Source organism: Mastacembelus armatus, chromosome 24, assembly GCF_900324485.2.
Source record: "Mastacembelus armatus chromosome 24, fMasArm1.2, whole genome shotgun sequence".
Lineage (NCBI taxonomy): Eukaryota > Metazoa > Chordata > Actinopteri > Synbranchiformes > Mastacembelidae > Mastacembelus > Mastacembelus armatus.
Genome location: NC_046656.1, coordinates 11,817,638 through 11,845,072, shown reverse-complemented (window position 1 = coordinate 11,845,072; position 27,435 = coordinate 11,817,638). Strand labels below are relative to the sequence as shown.

Genomic DNA, 27,435 nt, shown 5'->3' with positions numbered 1-27,435 from the left:
CTAGAATCTAAAATCTTCCTGTCCTTCCTTTATATTTTTTTACTACTCTAAGACACTGCTACAAAATTCTGCTATGCTTTTCCTCTGCACCTCCTGGGAAATATACATAGTGTAGACTAATATTTATGAATCTCATATTTTATACTTCTCAAAACAATAAATTTCACTTTGGTAGGGATGGGCAATCTTTCAATAATTTCCTTTATGAATTTTCAGTTTAATCACATCATGACATATCTCACATCATATTCATAACATGCAAATTTTTGTTGTCCAAGTTAATGATTCCAAGAAACCTGTAACTAAAGGGAGAATTAAACATTTTATGAAATACCATGCGTTCCTGCTGAGAGCTAGACAAAAAGATCACCACCACTGTCATACATGTCCATTAAAAATGCAGGTACATCCAGAAGATTATAAGCCAATGTTGGCATAAAGACTGAAAGCATGTCTGTCTGTCCAAAAGTAACAAACTAAATCTAGCTCTAAAAGCTGACTAATTAACATCGTATAAACATGTTTGTTAAAAGGCTGAAGTGTAAAAACATTTGTGGGTTTACAAGACCCAAGCGAGCTGCTTCCCCACACTTCCAATCTTTATTCTAAGCTAACTGGGTGCAGCTTCACAATTTGGCTTAAAGACGTGACAGTGGGTTCAATTTTCTTGCCTAACCCACGACTGTCCAGGCCTTTAAAAACAGTTCAGTGCAAACAGTAACTGATAGAGGAGGGAATATATATGCCATACCCTCCGTTCTTTCTCAAAGGTCAACAGTTTAGGGAACATAAACACTTGTTCTGTTTTTGTGCACAGGTTTGTGTGTGTGTTTGTGTCAGGTTACAGGGCCTCTCCAAGTTTTCTCAAAAGGGTTCAAACCACGCTGTCTGTCTCTCCAGTGGAGTGAGAATAAGAGGCATTTTCTGTCTTTATGTGTGTGCTCACGTTCACAGCAGGCGTGTGCTGTGAGTGAATGAACAAACACTTGACAAGAGAACTGACACATCAAAACTACAGCCATAACATATCCAACTACCCCCTCACACACACGCACACACAGCCCTTGCTCTTGTTATTACCTTCTCATCCCTGTCTTGCATAGGAAAAGACAGCCAAGCTTGTATCCTGCACATTTTCAGCTGCCTGATTGGTCTGGTCAATTTTTCACACCCTTGTTTTCTATTCTGTCTCTGCACGTCTCTCATTTCCTGTATACGTCTTTCTCCAGCCATCCTTTCTCCCTGAGCTAAACCTGGCTCAGAGTTTAATTGGAATTACCATACACGTACAACGCCTGATGCATAATGCATGGCCAAACCTTCTTTTATCATTTAAATCATAATGCTTCCTTGGATTGCCAGGCAAAACACAGCTATCTCCTTCTGTAATCCTTTTCTCGTCTTCCAGAGGCTCCCTTTCCCATCCCTCCATCCTAACTGTCCCTAGGCTTGAGTGGTGCACAAACTGCCTGCACACACTCACAACAGCACCAAACAGTTCTTGCTTGCAGCACAACATCATTGAAAGTGACAGAAGAGAAGGCGCTGAAGCCAAAAAACAAAAATAAAAGTGGGCTGTGACGCACATAAGAAAACACAAACACACATAAATCTGGGATCAACACACTGAGTTGCAAGCAGAAGCGGATAGATTAACAGGTCCAATATGGCACAAAAGCTGTAAACAAGCCGACTTAAACAAGCAATTAGACACATAATCACTCAATCAGACACAAACACACACACACACACACCTGTTATCTTTGCTCCAATGGGCTGATCGACAAGGTATATGTGACAAGGACACATGCACATAAATAAAATAAGACAAGCAAGAAAAAAAAGAAAAACATGGAGGTGTTCATCCATGAACTAGCTACACCATTAACCCCTAAACAATTATTCAATCATATCCAATCATAGCAGGTATAAATTGAGGAAATTGACATTTGTTTTTCCAAACAGATAAGACAAGATAAGATAAATCTATACAGATCTATATCTAAGCTACATCTTTACTTATCATACTTGCACTGTAATTTAATGACTAGCCATCCAATGCAATGCAAGAACAATGTTGTTTCTCTAACACTTTGCCTAGGACATCAAGCTTTGGCTTGAATCTTTTAGCATGTCATAACCATCAAGTGCATCATCAGGACCTGTTTCACAAGTTCCTCATTTCCGAACAAGTCAGCTGGAAACATTAAAAAGTCAAATGAAGACGGTGTTTTCAACCAATTAATGGAGCCAACCTTAGGTTAATTAACTAGCCTGCTACATCTGATTAAAACCTGCCAGTGACAGCTGGCATTTCTTCAGAAATCGAAGACCCATCATTAAATAAATAAATAGTGTGATAAACTGATAAACTTGTAAAATACATGTATGCCATGAGAGAATGGAAAATACGACAGGGTTAGCAATTGTATGTAAGAGATAGTGGAGTTTGATGGAGCTTATGTGATGATTAATGATAAGTCTTATGGAGAAGGCGAGGACAAGTGAAAAGATACAAGGACTGCTGGAACGTTTCGTAGGGCAAACTGGTACACATGCAGCAGGATCTATAATCTATATATGCTATATGGGACACTGACAGCTCATTTATATTGGCAGGACAGCTCTTTTCTCTGTCTCCCATTAGTCAGGCTGGTGTTAACCCCTGGCTCCCTGGTCCCCACGACTGGCCTATACATCTGCTCTAGGAGGAACAGAGTGGAAAGGGAAGAACAGGAACAGGAGAAAAGATGAGAGTGATAGGACATGAGTAAGGGTGAGATTTAGAAAAAAGAAGTGAAAGTGGAAAAGGGGGCGGGAGATACGACATAGGTTTCTGTTCCCAGGAAACACCTTCATGCCTGTACTGCATTTTCTTGCATCATTGAGAACAATACAACCCATTTTACATTATCTGCTCTCTCTACTACTATTATTCTGTCTTGCTTTCAAATCACCAACATTACTCCAAGTCCTTTCTGTTTTTCTCTCCTGTGTTCAGTTCTCCAGTGCCCAATGTGGTTTCCTCCAACACAGCTGAGCTTACCTATTAACCTACCACATTGCAATGAGGCGAGACACAGTAAATGTGAAGCAAAATGACACACATATCAAAAAACATCTCACCCTACAGCCAAATACATTACCTCATTTTCTTGTGTCAAGTGGTTTGCTGTAACACCATTTTAATTAAAAACTAATCTTCAGAATTAATCTTTTATTTTTTAATCATAATCTCAGTGGCATCTCTTCTATGAAAAAAAAAAAAGTTTATTCTGAGGAAAACAATGTGCACAGAAGTCTATGACAGCCTGGTGAACACACACCAGTGGGACAGTGCTCGGAGATAAGGCCTGTCAATCACTCAGAGTGACATGTCATTTACAGGTACTTAATCAAGAGCAATGGTCTCTGCAGAGTTAATATATTTACAGTGAAGTGTGTTCAAAATCAACCTCAGGCTTGTTATTGTGAAAATGAATAGGTAATTAATTTAAGGAGGACATTCAGGGAACCTTTCACATCATTTTCTATGATGAATTAATTCTGTCTGGGATGTCTGAGTGAAACTAATTGTAATATGAGAGCAAACCTCAATGAAAGGACTGAATAGCAATAGCAGTGAATAGTCGAGCTTCCTTAGTAAACTCACTGAATTTTGGATCAACCATACTGAAGTACTAAAAATCAATTATTGCTGATCCTCCCTGGATAAGATCTTCCTATCCATTAATGGCTGCCTGCTGACAAGTACAGGTTATTTGTAGAGCTGCCAAAAAGACCCTAAGTGCTGGACTCTTCTATCAGCTTGAATTTGGTTGTGTTGACGTGTGAAAAATATGTGAACCATAAAGGTGAGAAGGGAAGCAATGTAAGCCACTCAATACTTAATGGGGTAAATTACAAAAAAAATAATCATCTTCTTCATCTTGCAGTAAAAGCTGCATTTGAATGTGTAATTGTAATGTTATTAATGCTGTAGATACGGCAAGCATAATTAATTTCACCTCCCTTATCTTGGGGTGGAGGCTGAAATCTTAGACACAGCTGTCCCAAAGCCTTGACAGATACCACCAAGCATATGTGAGAAAACTGTTTTTTTTTCCTGAAAGATGAAAAGCATTTTTGCAGAGCTGTCTTGAAATTAAAATCCCCCCCCCCCCCGTTCCACTAAATAAATTAATTAATTAATTAATGCGTCTTTAATAACAGGCATAAACGCATCTTGCCAAATGCACACTCACACAAAGGAGAAATTCTCAGCCAGATTCATGTGCCACAGTGCTCTGTAAGCCAACACATTATCAGATGTGTTAGATGTAAGACGATTTCTTTCCGTCCCCGTTGATGTTATCTTCAGATGAACACTGTTCTGTGCTGCTCCAAACATGGCCCTGTTCATTCAGCTCTTAGGGGCAGAGACGAGATTATTTCTCAAAGCAGTGTGACACACCACCTGTCGTGCTCCATTTATGTAATATCTCTCTAACTCTCTCTGATTTATCATTTCTGTCTTTCCCTTCTGCAGTCAGCCTGAGCACCCTGCTCTGCCCACTTTACCTCAGTCTTGGTCACTTTCTAACTTAACATTTTCATACATTTGCTCTGTCTTTGTAGTTTCCCTTCTCATCCTTTATCTTTCAACACCCATACCTCCCCATTTTTATTTCTACTTTCCACATCTAAATTGCATATCTTTTCTCCTAACACCTTCAACACCCTGACTCCCCCATTCCCACTCTTCTTTCTCTGTGCGATAAAAGCAGTGTGTTGCTCAGGTGTACTGATATAGGAGCTTTAATGTTTAATTTAATAGGGGCTCTGTCACTTAAGGGTGAAGCTTTCTCTTATCTGATGCAGGAACAAAGAGAGCATCCACTGGGTCTGAGAGGCCCACTTTGTGACAGTGGCTTATCTGCTTGGGAAATGGTGGATAGTGGCCCACACGGTCTTAAATGATTATTCTCTTATCTGACTGTGGTTTCCCAAAACTAGAGGACACTTAGCAAGTAGATGGAGGTTGGGTTATTTGAATGTTAAGAATCTAGTGGAGAATTTTATTCTTATCTAGCTAAAATGAAGTTTTATCATTTTTGGTTCCTTCTTGCAGGAAACAGACAAGATATTCCTCTATCACCTCATCATCATCATCATCTTCTTCTTTCCTGTCTGATTTTTTTGTATCTGACTTTTTAGGTCTTTCTTAGACTGTTTATACAGGTTCTCCAGTACAGTCCTAGTCCTATTGTCATAGAACACACACAAAAGAAACAATGATTTTGGATCTTACCTACTGAGTGACAATATGCATTGATTGATTATTAAACTGATGCCTCACAAATACTTTTTTAGTCTTTTCTATAATTTTAGATTTTGTCTTGTAAAATAAATCAAATTTCTGTTAAGGCATCCAAAAAACAAAACAAATTAACTGATGATGTCTGATACTCAATTTCATAACTCCAAAGGTTCCAGCTTCTTAAGGAGGATTTGCTGCTTAATTTCCAATTTTCCGTCAGTGTAGAAAGAAAACTTTTGGGTTTTGTGTCGTTGATGGGAACAAGAGGGTTCTGGCTTTGGGGAAGTACTGCTTTCTATTTTAGCTATTTTTATAAGTTAAAAAACTAATTAATGAACCAGTTGTTTAAAAAAAAGGTCAAGAGATGAATTGATAATGTAAACACCATGCAGACACTTACGGCCGACATGCTGTTAATCTGATCCAGAGTCAGCTGCAGCAGTTGCTCATCACGGCTTTCAGCCATCAGTTTGAGGGCAGGCTGCTGGAGACTCGGCTGGTTTTGGAGCAGCAGGGTGGCGATGTGTCCGATACACTGAAGGGGGGGGGGGGGGGGGGGGGGGGGGGGTGAGAGGCAGTGAGAGAGAGAGAGAAAGAGAGAGAGGGGGAGTGAGAGAGAGAGAGGTGGACAGAGAGTGAGTGAGTGAGAGATAGAGGGGGAGAGAGGGAGAGATGAATGGAGGGAGAGGGAGAGAGAGAAAGAGGTGGAAGGTAGATTAATAGACAGATGTGTGGATGAATAGATGAAAGGGTGAGGGAGACAGATAAAAGCAAATGTGGGATGAAAGCAGGAAAATGTAATCAGAGTAAAAAAGAGCAAGAGAGGAGAAAGGGAGAGCAGGAGAGAAGAGAGTAGGCGAGGAACAGTGAAGGTTAATCGATGTGCATATACTGTACAGACATGCAGGCACATAATACTTTTAAAAAGGTCCACACGCACAGACAGAGACACACACACACACATACGCTCACACACAGTCCTGTTGTAGTCCCATCCAATAATATATGGATATCACAATGCAATCTGACTCCCCCATGCTCTGGCAGTTTCATTCCAGCAGATTCAAATTAAAGCTGTTCTTCTCCACCTCCTATCCCCTTCCCACACTAATATTAGACAGCCAGGCAGACACTAGCCTATTCACACTGAATAGCATTAGCACTAAACTAATATCACAGTCAGCCGGCGCAAGACATACAGAATGGCATTAGGCTTACCACTTCCATGGTGCTCAGCAGGGCATGAATAGCATTAGGGGCCATCAGATATCAAAGCGTGGCTAGTGCCTATAGCACATTGCAAAATGCACTGAGCTGATGCATACACGTTGCTGTGGGTTACATGCTTAAAAACTTCAGGCTTGTACATTAATACATCGGGGAAAAGGGTGGCACTGAAGTGACGTTACATTCAATATAAACGTGCTTAGGCCCATATTTCTGCTTACAACAATGAAATTATACTGTATAAAGGGATGAACTGTAAATGTGTTGTCGGATGTCACTTTAGTGTACTGTGGGGGTGGAAGAAATGTTTAGAAACTTGTCTAAGCCCTGAAAAGCATTTGTGACTTCCACATAGTGTAACAAAAAGAAGACCCTCAACATTCATGATCAATTACACAAAGTTTGCTGTTTACCTGCACAGGGAGCTTGTGCTTGGTGTTGTACAGGGATCGCACCATGGTCACTACCTGCTGAGCCAGGTCTAATATGACCTCACACCCCTGGCAGCAGGTCAGCAGGGCTGATGTCAGCACCACCCATGGGTTACGTTCTGATTCTGACCTGAAGATAGAGAGCAAGACAAGGTTGATAATGCGTGTGGGTGTGTGTGTAGTTTTGGGTTGGGCTTCTGAGGTTAACACACAGAAAATATATTGTATACTTGCAACATGAAAGCTTGGGAAGTGCATACTGCTTTTTACTTTCAACACCTACATGCTGCATTTGTTCCTTCTCTGTGAGAACACTTTGGACCAGCAGAGACAGATGTCACTTTGTCTACACAGTTATTTATGAGCTCTTTAAGACCTTCACTAACGCCACCTGAGTAACCATTTAACTTCCTTCAAGACCAGCAAATGCCAAAGACAGAAAAAAGAAAATGTACTCCATGGATATTTATTAAGTATCTGGCACAGAAAAAAAAAAAAAAAAGATGGAAATCACAGAACAGCTCATCTATTAATTAGATGCTGCCTGACAGATGGATAATCTTGCAATTATTAGTTTTTATTACCATTATCACTGACATGCCAAAGGTGTGTATGGCATTTTAAAACCCCTGTAACTGCTGGCTAGCAATAATGTTCATGGCTCGAGAGGTTGTGGTTATTATTGCATAGCCAAGGTCTCATTTTATCTGTGTCAAGCGTCAGGAAGAAAACGTGTTTGAACCTTAGTCAAGCTGGAAATTTAAAGATGATGCATTGGAGAAAAATTCTTTCCTACTAGCAGTGTCACTCATCTATAAGTAACAAGGACCAAAGCACTGCTGTGAAGGGAGGGAACATGTTTCCAATGGTTAACAAATAGGCACTGACATGCTAGCACTGCTGTAAATTACATATATGATAACAATAACAAGCAGTGTATTAAATATTGAAGAGAGAGACGAAGGAAAAAGGAGGTGATTGGAGATGAGAGAAGCAAATCTGACATAAATGTGAAGCTTTATTTCCTTCTGGGTGTTTTCATATGATGATGTGTAGATAAAACGGGCTGATAAATCCTTGGTTATATGATGAGAAATAAAAATTTTAAAAAGTACTTGAACCCGGATGTCAGATTAGGCTGCTGTAGTGTGTCTTGAGAAAGTTGCATCAGATGAAGGAGGCCTTGTAGTAAAATCCTGTGTGTCTATATACAAAAGAAGAGAGCGTGTAAGAGTGACAGAAAGAGATTTCAAATGAGAGTGAGAGGGCAGAGAGGCCAGAACGGCTCCTCCGAGTCAGCTCTCAATCCATCTACTGAGGTGACTTGTCGTGACAAGCCACTTCACCTTCGAATGATACAGCCATGGGAGTCCTCTTGTGCTGCAGGCGCATGGCTGCTGTGTGCTTCCTGTGTTTTTACCAGGAGAGATTGGAGGTATTGCTGCATTCAAATATGAGTGTCTGTACGCTCGCCAAATCTGTCAGAGAATGCAGTGTGAGTCACAGCCAGCCCCCATTCGTGCTTTGAATCATGACTCAGTTTCTGCGGACCGACTAAAGGATAAGCAACACTCAATATAGCTCCCAAAACATCCTTATGTCGTCTTACTGAAACAAATCCTCGCTCTACAGACACACACACAATAAGCACAGTTCCATCCACAGAAAATACCAGGATTAAGTGCTAAAACAGAAAAGTGGTGAACGTTAACCATGTGTCCCACACACTAAGAGATAATACCTTCAAGTCTTCACCATCTTAAACGTTGCATTTGAAGGTTGTTATTTTCAGGTTTGTGTCCCAAATGATGAGTGCACAGCTCAGTTAACACAGATCAGATCCACATTTCAAGGCACACAGTTTCTCTGTGTTTTCAAGCAGCAGCAAATTATCTTGAGCAATTTACAATAAATGAAGATGACTAAGGAGCCAAAAAAAGAAAACATAAATCCATAATCAGAAAGTGAGCGTGTACTTGGTATTATATTTGCATTTACATTTGAAATACAGCATAACAGCTAAGTCTTCAGTTGAAAGAAATTATTGATAGTCGACTATCGCAGTTTGTTTTTTATGTTTTTTATTGTAAAAGCTTTGTCTTGTTCTGGGGGCCTTGCAATACTTGGTAGCCCAGGAACTACTGGGGCTAAATTTGCTGTGTTGAACATCTATGACTGGTCACAGTCACCACTGCTGGTACACCTTGTATACAGCTTCACTCAATACAGAAAACAGGACTGGGGGACACTAACATCAATAGAGCAAAGGTGGATAAATCACAAAGTTAATGTATGTTGTCGGCTTCCAGGCAGGTTTAAAAATAGACATCAATGAGGAAAGTATGTGTGAATATGCTGAAAGTATTTGCTAATTGTTTCAGTGTAGTTATGCTCCAAAGCAGAACAAAAAAAAAAACTCTGTCCAATAAAAAAAAAAAAGAAAAACTAATTATTTGCCTAATCTTCACAATTTTTCAGCGAGATTTATTTCTTGGGTTGAAAATTAACTATTGGGTTCAAAAGAGGTTGAAAAGAGACCCAAACAGAAGGATTTGTTTTTGTGACATAAATGTACTCTATGACACGGTCAGTAAAGCCTGAATGTCCTGAATGGACATAATGATTACACCTTGTATGGTGCCATCCTTTGCTGGTTGTGTTGGCCTTTTAACTAGTAATTAATAAGTAACTTATTTTCATCAACAAACCAACTAAACCATTGCAGTCTGTAAAGCTAAGTCACCTATATACAGCTGTGTGCCCATCCTTGTGTGTTTCTAACAACTACTGGCGAAGATCTTTAAACAACTTATTGGAACAATTTGGAACACACTCTGCTTTGATTGAGTTGGAAGAATATACTCTAGATCCCATAACACTGTATTGTCTCAGCGGTCCTCAGAGTACCGCTCACTTTTAATCGAGAACAACGGTGGAGGAGGAGAGCAATCACATCATTAGGCACTTATGGATAATACCGCCAACACTGGCTGAGGCTCGTAAGACACCAGCTGGTGCAAGAAGCCCAGAGCCTGAAGCTTTGCAAAGCTGCCTGTTCTCATTTCCAAATTGAAAACTCGATGTGGAGTATGAGAGATTAGACACTATTCTATTTTTCTGCTCTTATTAAAATGAGAACACGTTGCACAGAAGTTCCCCATTAAAATGCCAATGTCTTCATGTGTCCTTGACTTCAGTAACTAACTATTCTATACACACTGTTGAGAGCTTAGTGTAGTTTGACTGTTATGAACCAAAACACCACCACTTTCACTTAAGGCTGGATAAGAAGCTGCTTTAACCAGAACTAGTGAAGCAGCCATTTTTAAATCTTCACTAAGGATGTGGAGAGGGAACCCCACACTGAGAGAAGACATTACAAAAGTGAAATGATTGTACTAGGGGTGCTTACAGGAATAATTTAATGTTTTAGGAAATACCAACACTCACTGAGAATTAGATGAAAATATTGCTACCACCCTCATGTCTGTTCATTTGGCTTAGCAAAAACTGGAAACAAGGGGGAAAGGGCTTGCCTGGCTCTTTCTGAAAACACACAACTTGTTTTTGTACTTCAGCTTTTGTTTGAAACAACTGAGAAATATGGCAATTAGTAGACTTTAGAGATGTTGGTAGGCTGAGTATTTACCTTCTGACAGAGTCAGTCTAGGCATTTCCCCCTGCTTCTACTCTTTATGCTAAGCAAAGCTAACCAGCTGCCAACTCCAACTTCATGTTTACTGGACAGATGGTATGACAGTGGTATCAATTTTCTTTTCCTGGCAAAAAAAGCAAATATGTGTATTTCCAAAAAATGTGAAACTTTTGCTGTAACCTTGAAAGAATGAATACATTAAAAAAAAGCATTCGACTTACACTTCCTTATTCAGCATGGGTGGCCACGCTTGTAGAAGGAGCATGAGCAGCTGAAGATCCTCCCACTTCTGAGCGGCGTCGAGCAGCTCCACGAAGAGGGCGTATCTTTTCTCCTCGTTTTCCACGTCTTCTATCTGGACCTGAGAGAAAAGGTGGAGAGGAAGCAGGCAGGTGAGTAACACAGATCAACCTCTGACTAAAAAGCAACAGCTTATTAAGGTTTTGATTTTTAGATCTGCAGGACACTGAGAATAAAGCACAAATTAGGTAAATGAAAGGTAGTCAGGCTTGAATAACAACTTGCCTCTTAAAATCTTGCTACATCTAAAAGTAATGGAAACGGGAAAACAGCCTCCATTGATTTCAAATGAAACATCCTCTCAACAAACTTGATGACTGCAGTAGAGTACTGCCCGAGCAAGACCTTAATGAACTGAACTGTCACAATCAAAGTATCAAAGCCTTCAAACTTTAAATGGAGCCCTAAAGGAAGAGAACAAGACTTAACATGTAATGATACATTTTACTGTTAATCTTAAGAAAAGTCACTTGTGGCTTAACTTATATTGTACTATTAGGATAAAGAAAGACATCGAGATGGAGAGTGTGAGAAAACAGAGAAAAGGAATGAGGTTAATGTGGAAGAAATGCGATCAAAAGGCGGAGGGAAAGTAATTAATTTCTTCTCAGAGGTTGGCTTCTAGTATGATTTAACAGTTCAGAGAGCAGCTGATTTCTAAAGGGAAAAAGTGCAACCTGCCAAAGCATGGCTGCTGCACAGACAGGCTCCGTCACACATGCAGACACACACACAACAGACCACATACATCACCGGTAGACTCAGCTTCAGCGGTGCACTCAAATAATTATGCGTGGATATTTCAGCAATATAAAGGTCTAAACAGTTTAATGTGAACATTTTAAGATCCCAAGAACTGCTTGTGAATCAACCAGTAAATTTTCTATCACAGGGCAGTTTCATAATGAACCAGATTTAGTACAGATTCACATAATAATAATTTTCATCAGTGGTGATGATCCAGCACTCAAGTACTCATACAGTAGCCAATGAAGCTTCCCCATTAACAATAATTTAATGGAATGCATTTTAAGGTAGTAAAATAATTTCCCATCCCATATCTGAAGTTTTTACAATACAAAACTGCATAAAATAGCTGATACTCAAGACCACTGTAATAATTCTTGTACATGATGTAAAATTTCTTATTAAAGATTATAATAAATGTATCACTGTCACATAAACAAAATTAGTTATGCAACTGATTTATGCTGCCTAGGTCCATTGTATGGCCAAAAGCAAATAAAGACCCATTTGCTGGTTCTGTGGCAATTGCTGAAATAAGCTTCAAGTGCAAACATGTTTTTACCACAAGCCATAAAAAGTTTGTTAGCCACAGATCCACCCGATAGCCAATGTTTCAGTCCTATTGTAGAAATCTAAACTTTGCTTGCACACATTGGGACAGTTATAGCAATGACTCCTAAAAAGCAATTTATTTGAGATGGTTGCTCAAACTATGGTTGAATTTACCACACCCCTATTGAAGACATGCACATTAATAAAAGTGCACCACAGTTGTAGGAAGAATTCAGACTAAAATATCACAACTATTGCTCCGATTGTTTTTTCATGTTCCTCACAGGATGAATACTGCCGACATTGTTAATGCCATTTAGTGCAAGGTAATAAACATTAGCATGCTAACATGCTAAATTACAGTATACGTATGTGTTAACCAAGACTTTAAATATTAATCATGTTTCCTAATTATCTCTCTATGTAATGGCCAAAACAAACTGATAAACAATTAACCTACTTTGTTTGAGTAAATGTGCTACTTACTGGACAACTGGCCCAATGGATGTTTATTAAAAGCAGAACCCAGATCAGTAGATGTCTTCAATAATCATTTGATATTCCTGCTAGCTCTCAGACATTAGTCATGATAAATCTCTATTTTATGTGTAAAAGTACAGGCTAAATATGTGCCAGCACAGCAGATCCATTTTGTGTTGCAGTGAAGCGCCTTATGATGGGGGGCGGAGCAATAAATGAGTAAAGCTGAAGCTCAGGACCCTATGGAAATGGAGGTCATTTGGGAAACAAAAATGGAATCTTAACTACCTGTAAAAAGCTCCCACTGCAATCTAAGGCTCTCAAATCCATCACTGAGTGTAAACTGCAACCCAAAGACTGTACATCATTGTTATTGCCTTACTGCATTATGAATACTGAGTACTGAACACTTTCTAGCTACTGAATCATTTTATAAGTTTTATTGGCATATTTATTCAAGATGTTTGAAAATTTAAGGGTATGCAAGACCTTGGGATTCCCCTGATAATATTATGATTGCATGTTCTTTGAACAAAACATTCCAAATTGCAAATATACACAGACATATCCACATAACGCATTCGTCTCCACATCCTCTCACAGACCCGCACACATTCATCAAAACACCTACATTAGACCACAAATTAAATCGCCACACTGTGGCTGTGAGGCTTTTATTTTCTTAACAAGCAAGGATGGTAATTAATTATACCTAGTGATTAAAATCAACATTTCATCAGTGGTGTTGTACAAGGAACAATGTGCAGGAGGGCAGCAGGGCAAGAAAAAGATGGAGGGAAGGAGGGACGACTGTCAGCTAATATAATACTTAGCAATGAAGTGCTGATAAATCTGATATATTAATCAGTGAACCTAAAAATACAGTGGTTTTTAGAACCTTCCACTACTTGAAGGCTCTTTTTTTGTTTTTTAAATGAATAAAACCCTTGAAGATATGCTTAACATACAATGGCAAATTAAAAAACGTGATCCACTGTATCAAAAAGCGCACATAAGTCTAGCAAACTGAGAATGGAGGAGTCTCAAGCGTTGGCCTTCATTAAGAGGTAATTTGTGAGTCTGAGAAAGGCTGTGATTTTGCCAAAAACCTGACTGACCTGAGCACTGTCTGACAGGGCTTCCAGAAGCTGTAATGAGACAGACTTTTCTGAGATTTTGTCAGTAAATGGAAGCTTGGAAACCAGACAAGGTTAGGTTTGTTGAGAAGAGGCTGGACACAGGCAATCTTCAAGGAGTCAGGTATGCAGGCAGAGGAAAAGTTATTCTTCACTATACTGAGTCAATTTAGGGCAAACCTATCCTAAACTTCAAATACAAACTGAACTGGTTGACGGTTTAATGTGAAGAGAAATATCCATGAGTTTGTCAGCAGAAACTGAGGTGAAAGTTGGATAACTGGGGCTAGATATGTCAGTGTGGGGAAACAAGAGTGGAAATGTTGGACCAAAATCAATTTTATTAGTGGAAAAACACCAGACACAAATGAATGAAGCTGATCAAAAGTGGGGACTAAGTATAAAGTAAAGAAGTAAATGGCTTCATCTGCTGATTGTGTACTTGGGGTTTAGTGTTATTGTTTCTAATTCTGGATTTTATACGGACCATGTTATCCAGGGTGGAGGTACAGAGGAAATTAAAGTTATTTACTAGAGCATCAATATCAGCCCAAGTTTAAGAGACAGAGATAACAGAAGAACTTCATGCAGCTGTTTTCTTATTACTGTGAGATTGCATTGGGTGATTCTGATTTGCACACATGGTAGATTATGATGTCAAGACCAGAGAGCTCCCCCAGACTAAATGAACGCACCAAAAAAAGTGATTAATGGAATTTAAAGAAAAAATATTTTGACTGGAGGTTATGATTTTCACTGTTGATCACAGCATTGTCTGATGACGACGACTTGCAGAGAAAAGTAGCAGTCATGGGCACACAGGTACAAATGAAAAAGTACCAGCACAGACACACACACACACACACTTATTGTCAATATGCAGTATACTGTCAACACAGTGATTTATGGAAGCCAGTTGCAAACACTGATATAGTATATCATATTGTTTACTGCCCACTGAGGGATAAGCAAACAACACCGCAGACGGGAAACAACGCTGTGCAACAGAGAGCAGCACATGTACACAGGCATGAAAGCACACAAACAAAAGGCTGCAAGCTCTCACCATCTTTTTTTTTTTTTTTTCTTCCTACTGGCACAAACCTTTGTGCTGTTAAATTATGCGGACCACATGCTACATGCTCACCTGCCGTGACTGGAAGTAGCCATGCTTTTAGCAAAATGATACACTGGGACAAGTAAAGTGAGACGGAAGCATGGAAATAAAGTAATCAGACGGGCAGAGGCTGAGGTAAATGAAACATGACAACAGTGGCTGCATTGCTGCTCTCTGACAATGTCTTTTCAACAGAGTGGAAACGTGACAAAGTTAGTGGACGCAGGTATTTGTGTGTATCATGAGGCATGTGTGTAAAGGATATTGCTGATTTGTTTACAAATTGATGTGTTACAAAATTTCAAGACACCTTATTGATTTAGAAAGCAGTATAAGGTGAATATGGGTTACTGTACCACATTGGCACTGGGCTCATCTCTAGGAAATATTGCATGCACACCATTGAAGTATCTTTATTGATTATAAATGTATCATTCCTTCAACATAAACTAAGAAGCTGAAATAATATTTTGTCACAACAGAAGTTTTCTAAAAGTTTTATAAACACAATCTCATGTACATTACTTTGGGACTAGCTGCAATTACAGACTGTGTTGTAGTTTGCCCCCAAAAAATGCTTGTGTAGTCAGGCAGGGCATCACTCCACTGATTAAAAACTGCAATGCAATGTAACTCTGCTATCAGCATATGATAATAAAACAGGGAGAGAGAGAAAAAAAAAAAAAGAGACGACGTGCATGAGTGTGAGTGTGTGTGTGTGTGTGAGAGAGATTGCGAGAGATGGGAGCTGCTTTGGGGCAAATCGATAGGCAGAGCACAAAACTGTCAGAAGGCACGTGGGTGAACACGCGCGCACACGCACGCACGCACGCACACACACAAACACATACACACACACACACACACAAACAGTTCAACAAAGGATAGAAATGGAGATGAAGTATAAAAGACTGCCGCAGACAAGTCCAGATGATGTGTTTTCTTTTGCTTGTGTAAGAGAGAGGGCTAGACAGATCAAAGTGGAGCCATCTATTCCTCCTGAGTCCCAGACATGAGATTTCTTTTACTCCATTTAGAGGAAGACACATAAATACACACAGCAAAACATAATAAGGACCATGCAAACAGGAACACAGGTGTGCACACATCATCAAAAACAATCAGCTGAATGCCACTGAAACAGCTTCAGTAAGCTCCTGTGAAAAAATTTCCTCCATATGTCGCCATCTTTCCTAAAGGAATAAACACTCACTAAATATTCTGACATCAAAGTGCTCTACTGGGGTCTTGCAACACACAGGTGACACTCCAAGGTAAAAGTGTAGATAATTTTAGACAAACACAGGGTGAGGGAAGAATGCCCTGCTACTCTAAATCTTCATGAGTAAACATTATCATTTGTATCCAGTGGCTGAACGCCATAAACAGACTTATTTTTATTTGTAGACAACAGTTAAAAACAGCATGCATATTAGGGGTCCTACCACCTGCTTATATCAGTTCTGCTCCATATGTCAAAATAAGTCAATAAAGATGCCACTGCCATCCAACTGCCAGCAAAAGACATGGTGCCAATTTACAGAGAAAATTAGGCATTCAAGCTGATATTTAAAGTACCTTTTGCTAAATTTAAAACAGTAACCTTTGAGCAATAGTATCATATCTGCTTGGGGTTGTCACTTAGCTAAGCCAAAGTTAAATCAGCACACATGTAAATATGGAATTGAAAAAGGATAAGGAGACGGCATCAAAAACATGCCACATTTTTGTCCATTGTGGAGATTTCTATGGGGATTTCATTTAATGTCAACACCATGCTGAGAGTGTAGGGTACAGAATGCAACATGAATCTTCAAGGTCAACCCCCTGCAGAGCTGCAATGAGTAATTACCGACCTGGAGAACGGTGGTGACGGACATTTATTACAGTTTGTCAACACACCACTGGTGTTTTCACCTCATCGCTTTGAGCACATAAAGCACTGTCACTTGGTGCGATATGCTGTCCGTGGTGCTGAACGGCTCCTCTGGCTGTAATAATCGCTGAAACAATATGAACCTGTATTGGAGCATTGTGCGTGTCATACCAAGACTTGATGAAATGGCTGGTTGATTGTTTGTCCTTTGTTGTCCTATCATAGCAAACAGTCTATTGTGTTGTATGGCAAATGTTTCGGAAACATGCAATACCGCATTCTAGTGATTTTGAAGCTCAAATGGCAATAAATATACTCCATGGGCCTAGTTTTTAATTTTATTCATAAATCTTTCTATATCTTATTTGAGTTACTAATAAAATTTTGTATTTCAGCTCCTCATTTGTTTTTCCAATCACCAATTTGGTTTGTGCCCTGAGGAGCCCCAGCATCAACCAATCAAAATATTAAATCAGAAAACTGGGATCAAAGTATCAGTCAGTTTGTGCAAATGAGGGACTCGTTTTTAACAGAGAACATCCCTGACACTTTTTATTGATTTGAAATAAAAGCTAAGGGTCTGTTTCTTCTGCTCAATCATCAGTAACTAATATACAACAGGTAATAATGTGTTTAGATTTACAAATAACACTGGATGCATAAAAGGTCTTGTAGGTTTTCCACAGGGCACATGAGCCTTTAGCATATAGCAACAGTGGGTGGTTTGGGAGAAAATAAGGAAGGGATTAGAATGACCTATATAGAGACATTTTTTGTTTTGGTTTAAAATGATTTCTTTAGTCTGACAATTTTACATGCAAATGAAACCATCTTTGAGATTAATTACAATCAATACAATGTTAAACTTGCAATAACAACCCAAAGCTTTCACAGAAACTAATGATCACACAAATTCGCATCCATTATTGCTTTAACATCATTAGTTTCGACTTGAAGAGACACTTCAAACATTTCCACCAGAATTCAAATCTCATGCTGTTTGGAGCTGTTGACAACCTCATGGTGTTTCAACAGAATGCATGTGATGATGTTAAGATTTGTAAATTCCAAGTGTTTGATCAATAATTTAAGAGAATATCCTTAGAATGGTTGATGTTGCTTTTTAATAGGTAGTAGGGATCCTTCTTCAAAACTTAATTTTGACTTATACAGACACTGCAAAGTGCTGTGGGGAGTAAATAGTCCTTCGGCACAATACATTATACAATGTCTAGGATTTTATGTAGTTGTTTGTACGTATGTAGCTGACTTCCATTAAATTATTGACTGCCTCTGCTATCATCAGAAGAGTAATTTCCTGACATACAATCTAAGTGAACCAAATAGTGACTAGTTCAAGCAGCAATGATTGCCAACTGTCACTTGGTAACTAAACCGATTATAATCAAGACGGCAACCTATCAAAGTGAATCAGACACAGCTCTGAAGATAATGGCGATTGATCTGTCAGTCTTATGCATCACATTTATGCTTTGCTGTAATTAATCAAAACAAGATGTTGGTTTAAAAAAACAGACAACCTGAGTAATTTCTAGTCTGGAAATGTTGAGAACAAAGAGCCCAATCACTCACAATCACCAGGGCATGTCTGAGGAGTAACTCACAGCACTTATGAGACAACAATCAGTGCTGCTGGTCAGGCACTAAGTTGTAGGGTGTTTAAAGTTTAATAATTACCACTTGAACTTTGAACATCAATAACTCTCATCAGGTTCATTTTAGAAAGGGGTACACAGTCACAGCTCAGTCTTTCTGTCTGCCTGAAAAAAGAAAAAAAAAAAAAACCCTTTATCTTGGACTACCCATGGCTCATGCTGCTAGAATATAGGCCAGATACGAGGGGGGGGGGGTAGACAACCCATTCATGTACACGCCATTTCACATAAACATGCACATTTCATCTCGTGATGGTGGAGAAAAGTCATTCAATTTAACCTCTGGGGACCATGAATATCTGTATCGAATTTAATGGCAATTCATCCAGTGGCTGCTGAAATATTTCACACACAGACCTTTGGCCTCACATTATAAAGCCAGATAACCATCCCTATCCTGTATGCTATATATTACAAAACATTTCAACTACACAGTTTAACCACCACAAATGTAATTTGAGAGTACATTTATATGAAAACTGGTTGCCTATGGGAATGTTCACTCAAGCCTCAAGTATTGATTGCATCAAAATAACCCAGTAATGGAACAGAATTGATATGAAACATCTAAGTAATGGAAAAGGATCGTACACAGGGCACAGGTACACAATACTAAATCATACAGTCAGTACAACTTAGAATAAACCTAACAAAAGCCCCATTAAACTCACTGGTCATTACATCATGGTTCACACATGCAAACCTAGAGAACATATATCTTCACAGCGGATAAGAGGTGACGCCGTGCCTGCCTTGTTAAAGTATGTGGTGAATAATCATCACTTCTGTGTGTAATACTGTGGTTAGACAGGTTAATGATCAATGCTACTATCGCTGTCTGTGTTGACAGCTCTCTCCCTCTCACTCGTCACATCTTATTACCACTGCCATCAGGATGGTGAGTGCTATCAATTCCACCTTTCTATCAAATGAGCAGGATAAATGGAAGATTGCTTTTTTTTTTTATTAAACATCATAGTTTGGAAAATGCTCCAGAGTCAACTACATCATTTAATGGTGTCAGTTTGCTAAATTAAAATGGCAATTACCCATCTCCTTGTCTAGGTACCGTTGAAAGGAGTTTTTACAAAAAGACTGTCACAATATGTTGTAAATTTCTTGATGGTATAATATGGTTGTCAGTCCAACAACAGAAATGTTTTTTTTCACCCTGGATTTTATTATTTTCCTCATCCACAACAGCAACACTGGAGCTAGAGCCTTGGAGTAAGGTGGAAACTCTCCTTCCTGTCAGCATGGTGACCAATTATATGATTAATTTTATTTTTAAATATTAAACTTATTATTTTACCTGTACACCTGTTGCCATAGAAACAGCATTATACCTAAAACATGCCTTTAGGTAATCTTAATGGAATGCAACAGGAAAACAGTACATGCTAAAAACAAAGCCCACACAATAGTTCATGAAGTAGGACTTACACGTACTTCAGTTGTGGTATATTAAAAATCAGGGTAATAAAATTAGAATTTAATAATTTACTTAACACATTTCAAAAGCTCCACTAAATTGCATACATTCCACAAACTCAGAAGATCATTGGGCATAATGCTATTCATGCTCTCCTAAGCATTAGAGAGTCAGACCTACTATGAAACATGGAGGAGGCTCAGGTTAGATTATGAGGTTGCTTTGCTAAGATGCATATGTTTAATTTTTTGATCTGAACTTACTATGTTGTTAGTCCTAAGAAATCACATATAGCATAACAGGCAATGTACATAGCAGTCTGGTCAAGGAGATGTAACTCATAAAATTGTTAACCTTTTTGAGCTAAGTCATAGATGTGCAGTTGAATTGGTGTGAAGTGTTACCACCAGTGAACCTTTGCATCCATTGACAAATCTGCCTGATAATCTTCTCTGTGACTTGGCAATTACCTCAGTCCTTGACCTGAGAGAGAGAGAAAGGGAAGGGAGAAGGGGGAGAACACGCAAAAGGGGCATGTCCGTGTATTGGACTGGGAGTGCCAGTGGAGCTGTGGGATCCAGAGATCTCTGTGCCTGGCCTTTACTGAGCACATTCTGAATGAGCTCATCAATATTCATTGACCCGCCCTGGCTAATGTCCCCAGTGACGGGCAGAATAAAGTTGCAGAGGTCATACACTTCACAAGCGGGAAAGAGGCGGGGGAAGGAGCGAAGGACAGAATGAGCAATGTTGAGGAAGTGAGCAGGGATGATAAGAGAGAACCATTTCAGATGAAATTAGAGCAAAGAGAAGCAAACACTAAAAGGGCCAAGCCTCAGGGCCTGTAATGGGTTAGGGAGTTTATTATGACTTGAAAGTGAAACACATGAAACATGTAGAGGAAACAAACACAAAGACAAAGACGCTCTGATGGAGAACAAACAAACGCATACACACTCATGTGCACGCAAACATGAGTCGACTGATGAGTGCGATGACGACTTCTCTAACCTCTTCCTCTATTTGTTTTGGTCACTTTTGCACTCTCCCTGTCTGAGGTAGGTCCATGTTGTATAACACGACATTTGAGTATACAAAATGGTACATGCCTCAAGAGAGGAAGAAGCGGAAGATGAGGAGTTCAAAAGCCAAAACACAGGAGGGCAGTAGTCAGAAGGAGTAGATCAAGGTTAGGAAGAAAGTACAAGCTTGTAGATTTGAAACCATCTTGACACACCTGTTTGTATTAGGCACACCCACATGAGCAGCCTTTAGATTATATTTTAATTTTACACCAACGTCTGAAAACCTCTCCTTAATCATGCATGTGTATAGAGCATGTATGATATTCCAGGTGTGCAGACGAACAAAGAGAAGATACTAAATATAGTGATATATGTGCACTAATGCCCAACAAAGGACATGGAAAGACATGTAAGCACATGTGCATTTTCTTAAGATAAGCTTTATATAAAAAATTGAAATGACATACACTTTAAACACCAACTGTACATGTGATGGGATGTTTACACATACACACACACACACGCACACACACACACACACGAGCACACACACATAAAGCTTGAACTGAATCATTCCTGTTAAAGTCTTTACCTGCTGCTGCAGAGCAGCAAAGATAACAGTGCATGAATCCCCTCCTTCATATTAGATTTTACCATCTTTCTCCTTCCTTCTCATCTGGCTCTGTGCTGCCCATTCCTATCACATCAACTGTCCTCAGGCTCTTTTCTACTTATTTCTCCTCTTGTCTGTCTCCCTTGCCACATCCCCCTCTTTTTTTTTCTTGTTTATTTTATTGCAATGCCTCCTTTCTGGTATTTCTTGACTGAATCATCAGCGATCCCAGCAAGATGACAAAGTGTTGTGCTTTACTCTCCTGGCTCCGAGTTAAAAACAGGAGCATAAATAAAGTTTTTGCAAGCAGCCAAGGGGGGGATAGATAAAAGCTGCCAAAACAAGTGGAATTATAGCTGGGCCTCAGCTATCACGACAATGGCCCCTGACCTGTTGCATTACAGTGTGGCCATAAGATAGCTTCTTCAGCCCCATCACATTTATTATTCATCTACTTGGAAAGAGACTCTGCTCTTCTGTTCTTCTATAACCCTCTCCCCCTAGTTCAGCCTCATTCACTTTCATCAGGCAAATCTTTCTTAACTTCTCTGTCCAGTTTCTCCACTCGACCTAGCCTTCACCTCCGGAAAGGTCCGTCACACCCCCCCACAGATTCCCTAGTGTGGCGACTCCTGAAGTACACTTTTTTTTTTATCTCAATCTCTTTTCAGCTTTCCAAATTTGACAATATGGCATATGTGAGTGTGAGTGTGCGCACCACAGGGGCCTAATGGCAATGATCATCTGCAACAAAACACATAGTTCTGTCAACTAACAACACTTCCACTTGTGTTTCTGTTTGTACTGCTGTCATATCAAACAAATACTCTAGTTACAACAAAACACTGCTCCATCCATCTGTGCAGTTCTTTTTGTCCTCATTTAGTCTCCGCAGTCTGTCTTGGATATGGGTCAAGGCTGAAGCTCATCTTGGCGCTGATAATGGCATACTTTAAACGATGGGCTTAATATTTAAATATAAAGCAGATGGAGTGGTTACAGTATGGCAAATGGTAAAATGCACAAAAGCATAAACATACAATATATACAGGCTTACAAATTCATAAATGCCTGAAAACTCAAACATTTGAAATATTACCAATGTTCTTCATCTTTTCATGCCTGATGTAAAAAACTACAGTATATACATCAAATATGGGCGTATGTGGACTGCATGCCAATGCAAATGTTATATCTCCAGTCTATTACAATGTGTCCAGGAATTTTGGAATTCAATAATTCTCTGCTTAAATGGTGCATATAAAAATGACTCCTCTTTATACAGAAGAAAAATAAAGGTGGCTTGAGAAACTGACAGACTAAGAGGGAGACAAGAAAGTGACAAAGAGGAAAAAAAAAAAAAATCCAAGAATGTTGGTTTCAGAAAACCTACATGGCCTTAAAACTGGTTAGCCATTCAAAAATAAAGGGATTACAGTGTGGACATAAGAATACAAGAGTCAAATGAAGATGTGCCTCAAGAGAAGTCGGGTAAGGGTGGGTAACAGGATCTGAACGCTGTGTAGCTACAGACAAGAAGCTGAATGGGTGCATCTACCCGGCCTGCTCTGCTCTGCTCAGCTCAGCGTGTCAGGTATTAGACAGACGCTGCCGCAATGCAAGGCCAAACAGCGCAGCACCAAAACAGAGTGTCACAGCAAATGATCCATGAGTCTGACAAAAGCAAGGAATGGGGCTTGTAGCATGAATCAGTGATCACTGTTGATGAGCTTGAATGATGGCTTTTCATGCACATGCACATGTAGGTGATTTCCCTGCAACCTTCCACTGTGCTCTCCTACACTTTAAAATGAATGCAGGTATGAAGACCTTCACGCGGTGACTGTGGTAACCTTCCTTTACTTTGTGTGTGTTGGGCATTAATCCCAGCACTGCCATTGGATTATCAGGGTTACAACAGAGAGGGCATTACATTCATAAGCATTTACAATATGTACACACCCATGCAGTATACACATACATTTGCTTTCAGATGTGTCTTCCTCCTTGGTGAAGTGCAGTGGACAAATAATCCTAAGTATATTTTTGTTAGTGACATAAAGGCCAAACGCACAGACATGCACACCAACAAAACAACCCTCCAATCTTGACAGTGGTGACATTTGGATGCCCTGCTGTTACGACTAATTATTCAAAACGAAGTCACAAAATCTATCCCTGGCTTCACCTCTCACACCCTCCCTTTCTCTCCTCCCATATCATCATCAAACTCCCTTCCCTCTCTACCTAAATGTCAGCATTTCAATTGGGCTCATTAATACCTCCCTTTTTAGGTGTCTGTCTGAGTAGTGAGTTGGGATGCTGTGAGAGGGAAGAAGGATGATGTGTTGGAGACATAAGTGCCCTGTTTTCTTTTTTTTTTCCATTCAACATCATCGCTGAATCTTCCATTCTCTGTATGTCTCTGATCCATTATTATCTCCCTCCTCTCTCTAATTCTCTCTCGGTTTCCCTCTGATCCATCATCACTGGGTGTGTGTGTTTGTGTGCGACTATGTGAGGCAGTGGCTGTGAATCATACAGTGGCCTTTCCACTGACACGGCCCAGCCTGACCCAGTCTGGACACCACCGGGCTAAACAGCATTCATCATAATAGCGTTCGCCTGCTGCCGTCATAAGCTGAAATGCATGGGTGTTTGTCTGGTTTGTCTGTCTGGTGTATAATACAAAAATGCCACTGTATATAGAAGAGGACATACACACAGAAACATGAGGACTTCAAATGCAGGAAGAACAGGGTCAAGGAGGTTTGGACAGCTAACATCCACAAGATGTTTGAAATCCTAACAATGTTAGGATCTGAGGATTTCTTGATGTACTGTGAAAAACATGCATTTTTCAAAGATAACACAGTAAGTGAATAAGATTTTACAACTGGGTTGTAAGCAGTACAAAAAAAAAAAAAGAAAGCTGAGGAGTCAACATTTGAGCGAAATCATCTGTGATAATCGCAGAAACTGTGCCCAGAATTCAAATGTAGTTATTGATCTATCTATTCAGGAGGCTCACCCTACTTATAATCCACGGAACACATTCAAGTGATTCCCTTGGTGCTAAATTAAGGATCACATGTTTGATCACATGAAGGAATAGCCAATCTTTCATACTGTACATTTAAAAAAAAAAAACATTACATTTAAATTTATTTGTGTTGTGTGGGGAGGTGGGGAATGAAATGATATGATATAGGCTGACATAAAAACAGATTTATGTTTTAATGCCGCAAGACATTCTGCTATTTGTAGACAAGGCACATCAGAGAAATCAAGCACACTGAGAAGTGGTTGGTGCTTAGACTACAACAGCAAATCAAATCAATGGCAGAGTTATTCCTGTTTGTTTACACCTCTAATAAATGCAAGTGAAAAATGCAAGTGGTTCAAATGCAATGATAGTCTAAAAATACCCTATTATTATCTTGCTAATGTATTATTATAATTATTATTGTGGATAATATTTATGTCCAAACAAGTCTTCATTCATATGTTTGTGAGTAAGAGTAAAAGTAAAGAAGTCACACTCTTGTCATTTTACTTTTAGCTGTTTGATAAATATGGGCCCAGATTTGACTTTACCCTCATGCCCTGTGGTCAGAGATCTGAGAGCATGTTGGCAGCTCATCAGACAAAACAAGCAGAAAACAGGGACAGCTAACAAATGTAGTGCATTATTTACAGAAAGTAGATATTGCACAAACTGTGACCCTTTAGACAAAGCTGTAATGGCTCCTTTAAGCTTTTGCAGTTTATAAGTTGCTCAACAATTAAATAGTTTGCCATTTAATACAGTAAATATGAAGCTACTGGAGCAGACGGGGGAACGGCTAGCCTGGCAGATTAAGATAGAAAACAGTTTAAACAAGTAAGAGCCAGGACAAAGCCGAGCCTTTTCTCTCCGTTTAGTGTCTTAGTGTCTACAGTTATACAGTACTGTGCAAACGTTTTAGGTAGATTACATGTTTTTGATTTTTATCACACACCATCAGGTGTCTGATTGATCCCAGATTCGTTGTAAATCCCACTGTGCAGAACAACAAGCCCATAAAGTACCCATTACAGTTCACAAACTATTTTCAGGGGCAAGAAGAACCAGGAGTCCTACAGCAGACGGTCTGACCCACACAGAGCCCAGAACCGGGCAGCGTGGAGTCAGTTTGGGATCAAATGAAGAGACAGAGACACTGGGACAACCTGAATCTACAACTGCTGCAGCTTCTCCAAGGTGCTGCAAAGTACCAGGACAAACTGTGTGCAGGTCAAACCAGAGCTGCTGATTAGATTTAGGTTTGGTTCCCTTCACTGCACTTTGTATGAAGTTGGCTGATAAATGAAAAACTATTTATGTCTGAGCTGATTTGATGAATGCTGAACTATTTCTTTAAATGCATCTGAGCAGAGACACACAGCTGAGTTATCAACTGGAAAAAAAAGCTTAATTCTGTTAAGGAGGTTCAAGTCATGGTCAGGTTATTTTGGCTGTGCACATAAATTTAGATACAGCAGTAATAGCACATGTCACAGCAGATCAACCCCACCCTGACATATATTTCCATTCCTATCTGTGACATTACTATTTCTCACCACAAATCTGAGTTGGTATTCATAATTCGTTTTTCCGAACCCACAAGTAATTATATGGTGTTTTTGTCCACTTGATCCACATCCATATTTCTACATCAATCTGTTGCTTGGTTTTAAGAGAAGAAAATATAAAGAAGGCCTAGCATAACTGTCACAAATTTATTAGAGCCAAAAAAAACAAGGCAATTTGTAGCATATTAAAAGGCCTAAATGACAGCAATTACATGATCAACTAAAAACCTTCATTTTTCTCTCAATTTTGTTTTGTGCTTATTCACAAACTGAATCTTTAAAAATAAAAAATAATGTTAATGTTTATGCTGGCTTTCTTTCACTTAATTTGCAATAAAAATATAAATTAATGTAGTTTAAGCTCTGTGAAATAAGTTTTTCTTTCCTCATTTGAGTCATAAATGGTTTTTCAATACTGTCGATATTGAGGAAAAGAGCCACAGAGGAATGCGAAATGGAGTTATACACTTTGCACATCAGAGACAGAAAAAAAAAAAAATCAAGGATGGACGAGGTGAGAATTAATTTCTAAGATCAAAGAAATTTTCCCTTTTGTCTTGTTAATCAATTACATCTCTGAGTAAAGACACACGGAGACTGGCTATATACAGTATTTCTGTACATACGTGTCTGTTAAAGCATCTTAATGCACGGAAACTTGTGTACAGCTGGTGTGTGTGTACACAATGTGTGTGTGTGTGTGTGTGTGTGTGTGTATGTCCGCATGTATGTGTGTGAGTGAATATAGCTATTTTGCAGCTGCCTTTGATTGCAGGCATCAGTGCTAATCAGAAACCGTTGTCAGAACAACAAACAGGAGGAAAGATGAGAGAAACTCCAACTTAAACATATTACTGATACCAGTTTCAACACAAACTGTGGCTTGGACAGCACTGTTGTCATGGAAATCACAGCAGGCAGCCCGTGTGTGTGTGTGTGCATATGAATGTGTCCTGCACAGGAGGGTTCAGCATGCAGTGAAACACTGATATAGTGTGTGTGTGTATATGTGTGTGTCTTGGGGAGCCCGTGGGACATAGCTAGAAGTGAGTTGTGCTGATTAGTTAGGGGGAAAACAATACCAACCGTTTTCCCTCTTCCCTCTGCTCCTTTTCCTCTTTCTGTCTGTAAGCCGACATGATCATGTCAGACAGAGGCACTGCTACAGTACGTCTTTGGCATGGCCTCAGGGCACAAACATGCTGCCAGCAGGGCCAGCTCTGCTCACAGGTGGTGTCAGCCTCGCCAACATGAT

General features: G+C 39.5%; 1 protein-coding gene across 4 annotated transcripts in view; it reads right to left on the bottom strand.

The window, feature by feature from the left end:
• Positions 1-27,435, bottom strand: part of nbas (NBAS subunit of NRZ tethering complex) — a 146,092-nt gene that overhangs the window by 16,697 nt on the left and 101,960 nt on the right. For all 4 annotated transcript variants that reach the window (XM_026319344.2, XM_026319342.2, XM_026319345.2 and 1 more), the window contains exons 50-52: positions 10,834-10,973; positions 6,940-7,087; positions 5,700-5,834 (exon numbers count right to left, since the gene is read on the bottom strand). In XM_026319344.2, the coding sequence (XP_026175129.1) occupies positions 5,700-5,834; positions 6,940-7,087; positions 10,834-10,973 (423 nt within the window). The remainder of the gene's footprint in view (positions 1-5,699; positions 5,835-6,939; positions 7,088-10,833; positions 10,974-27,435) is intronic.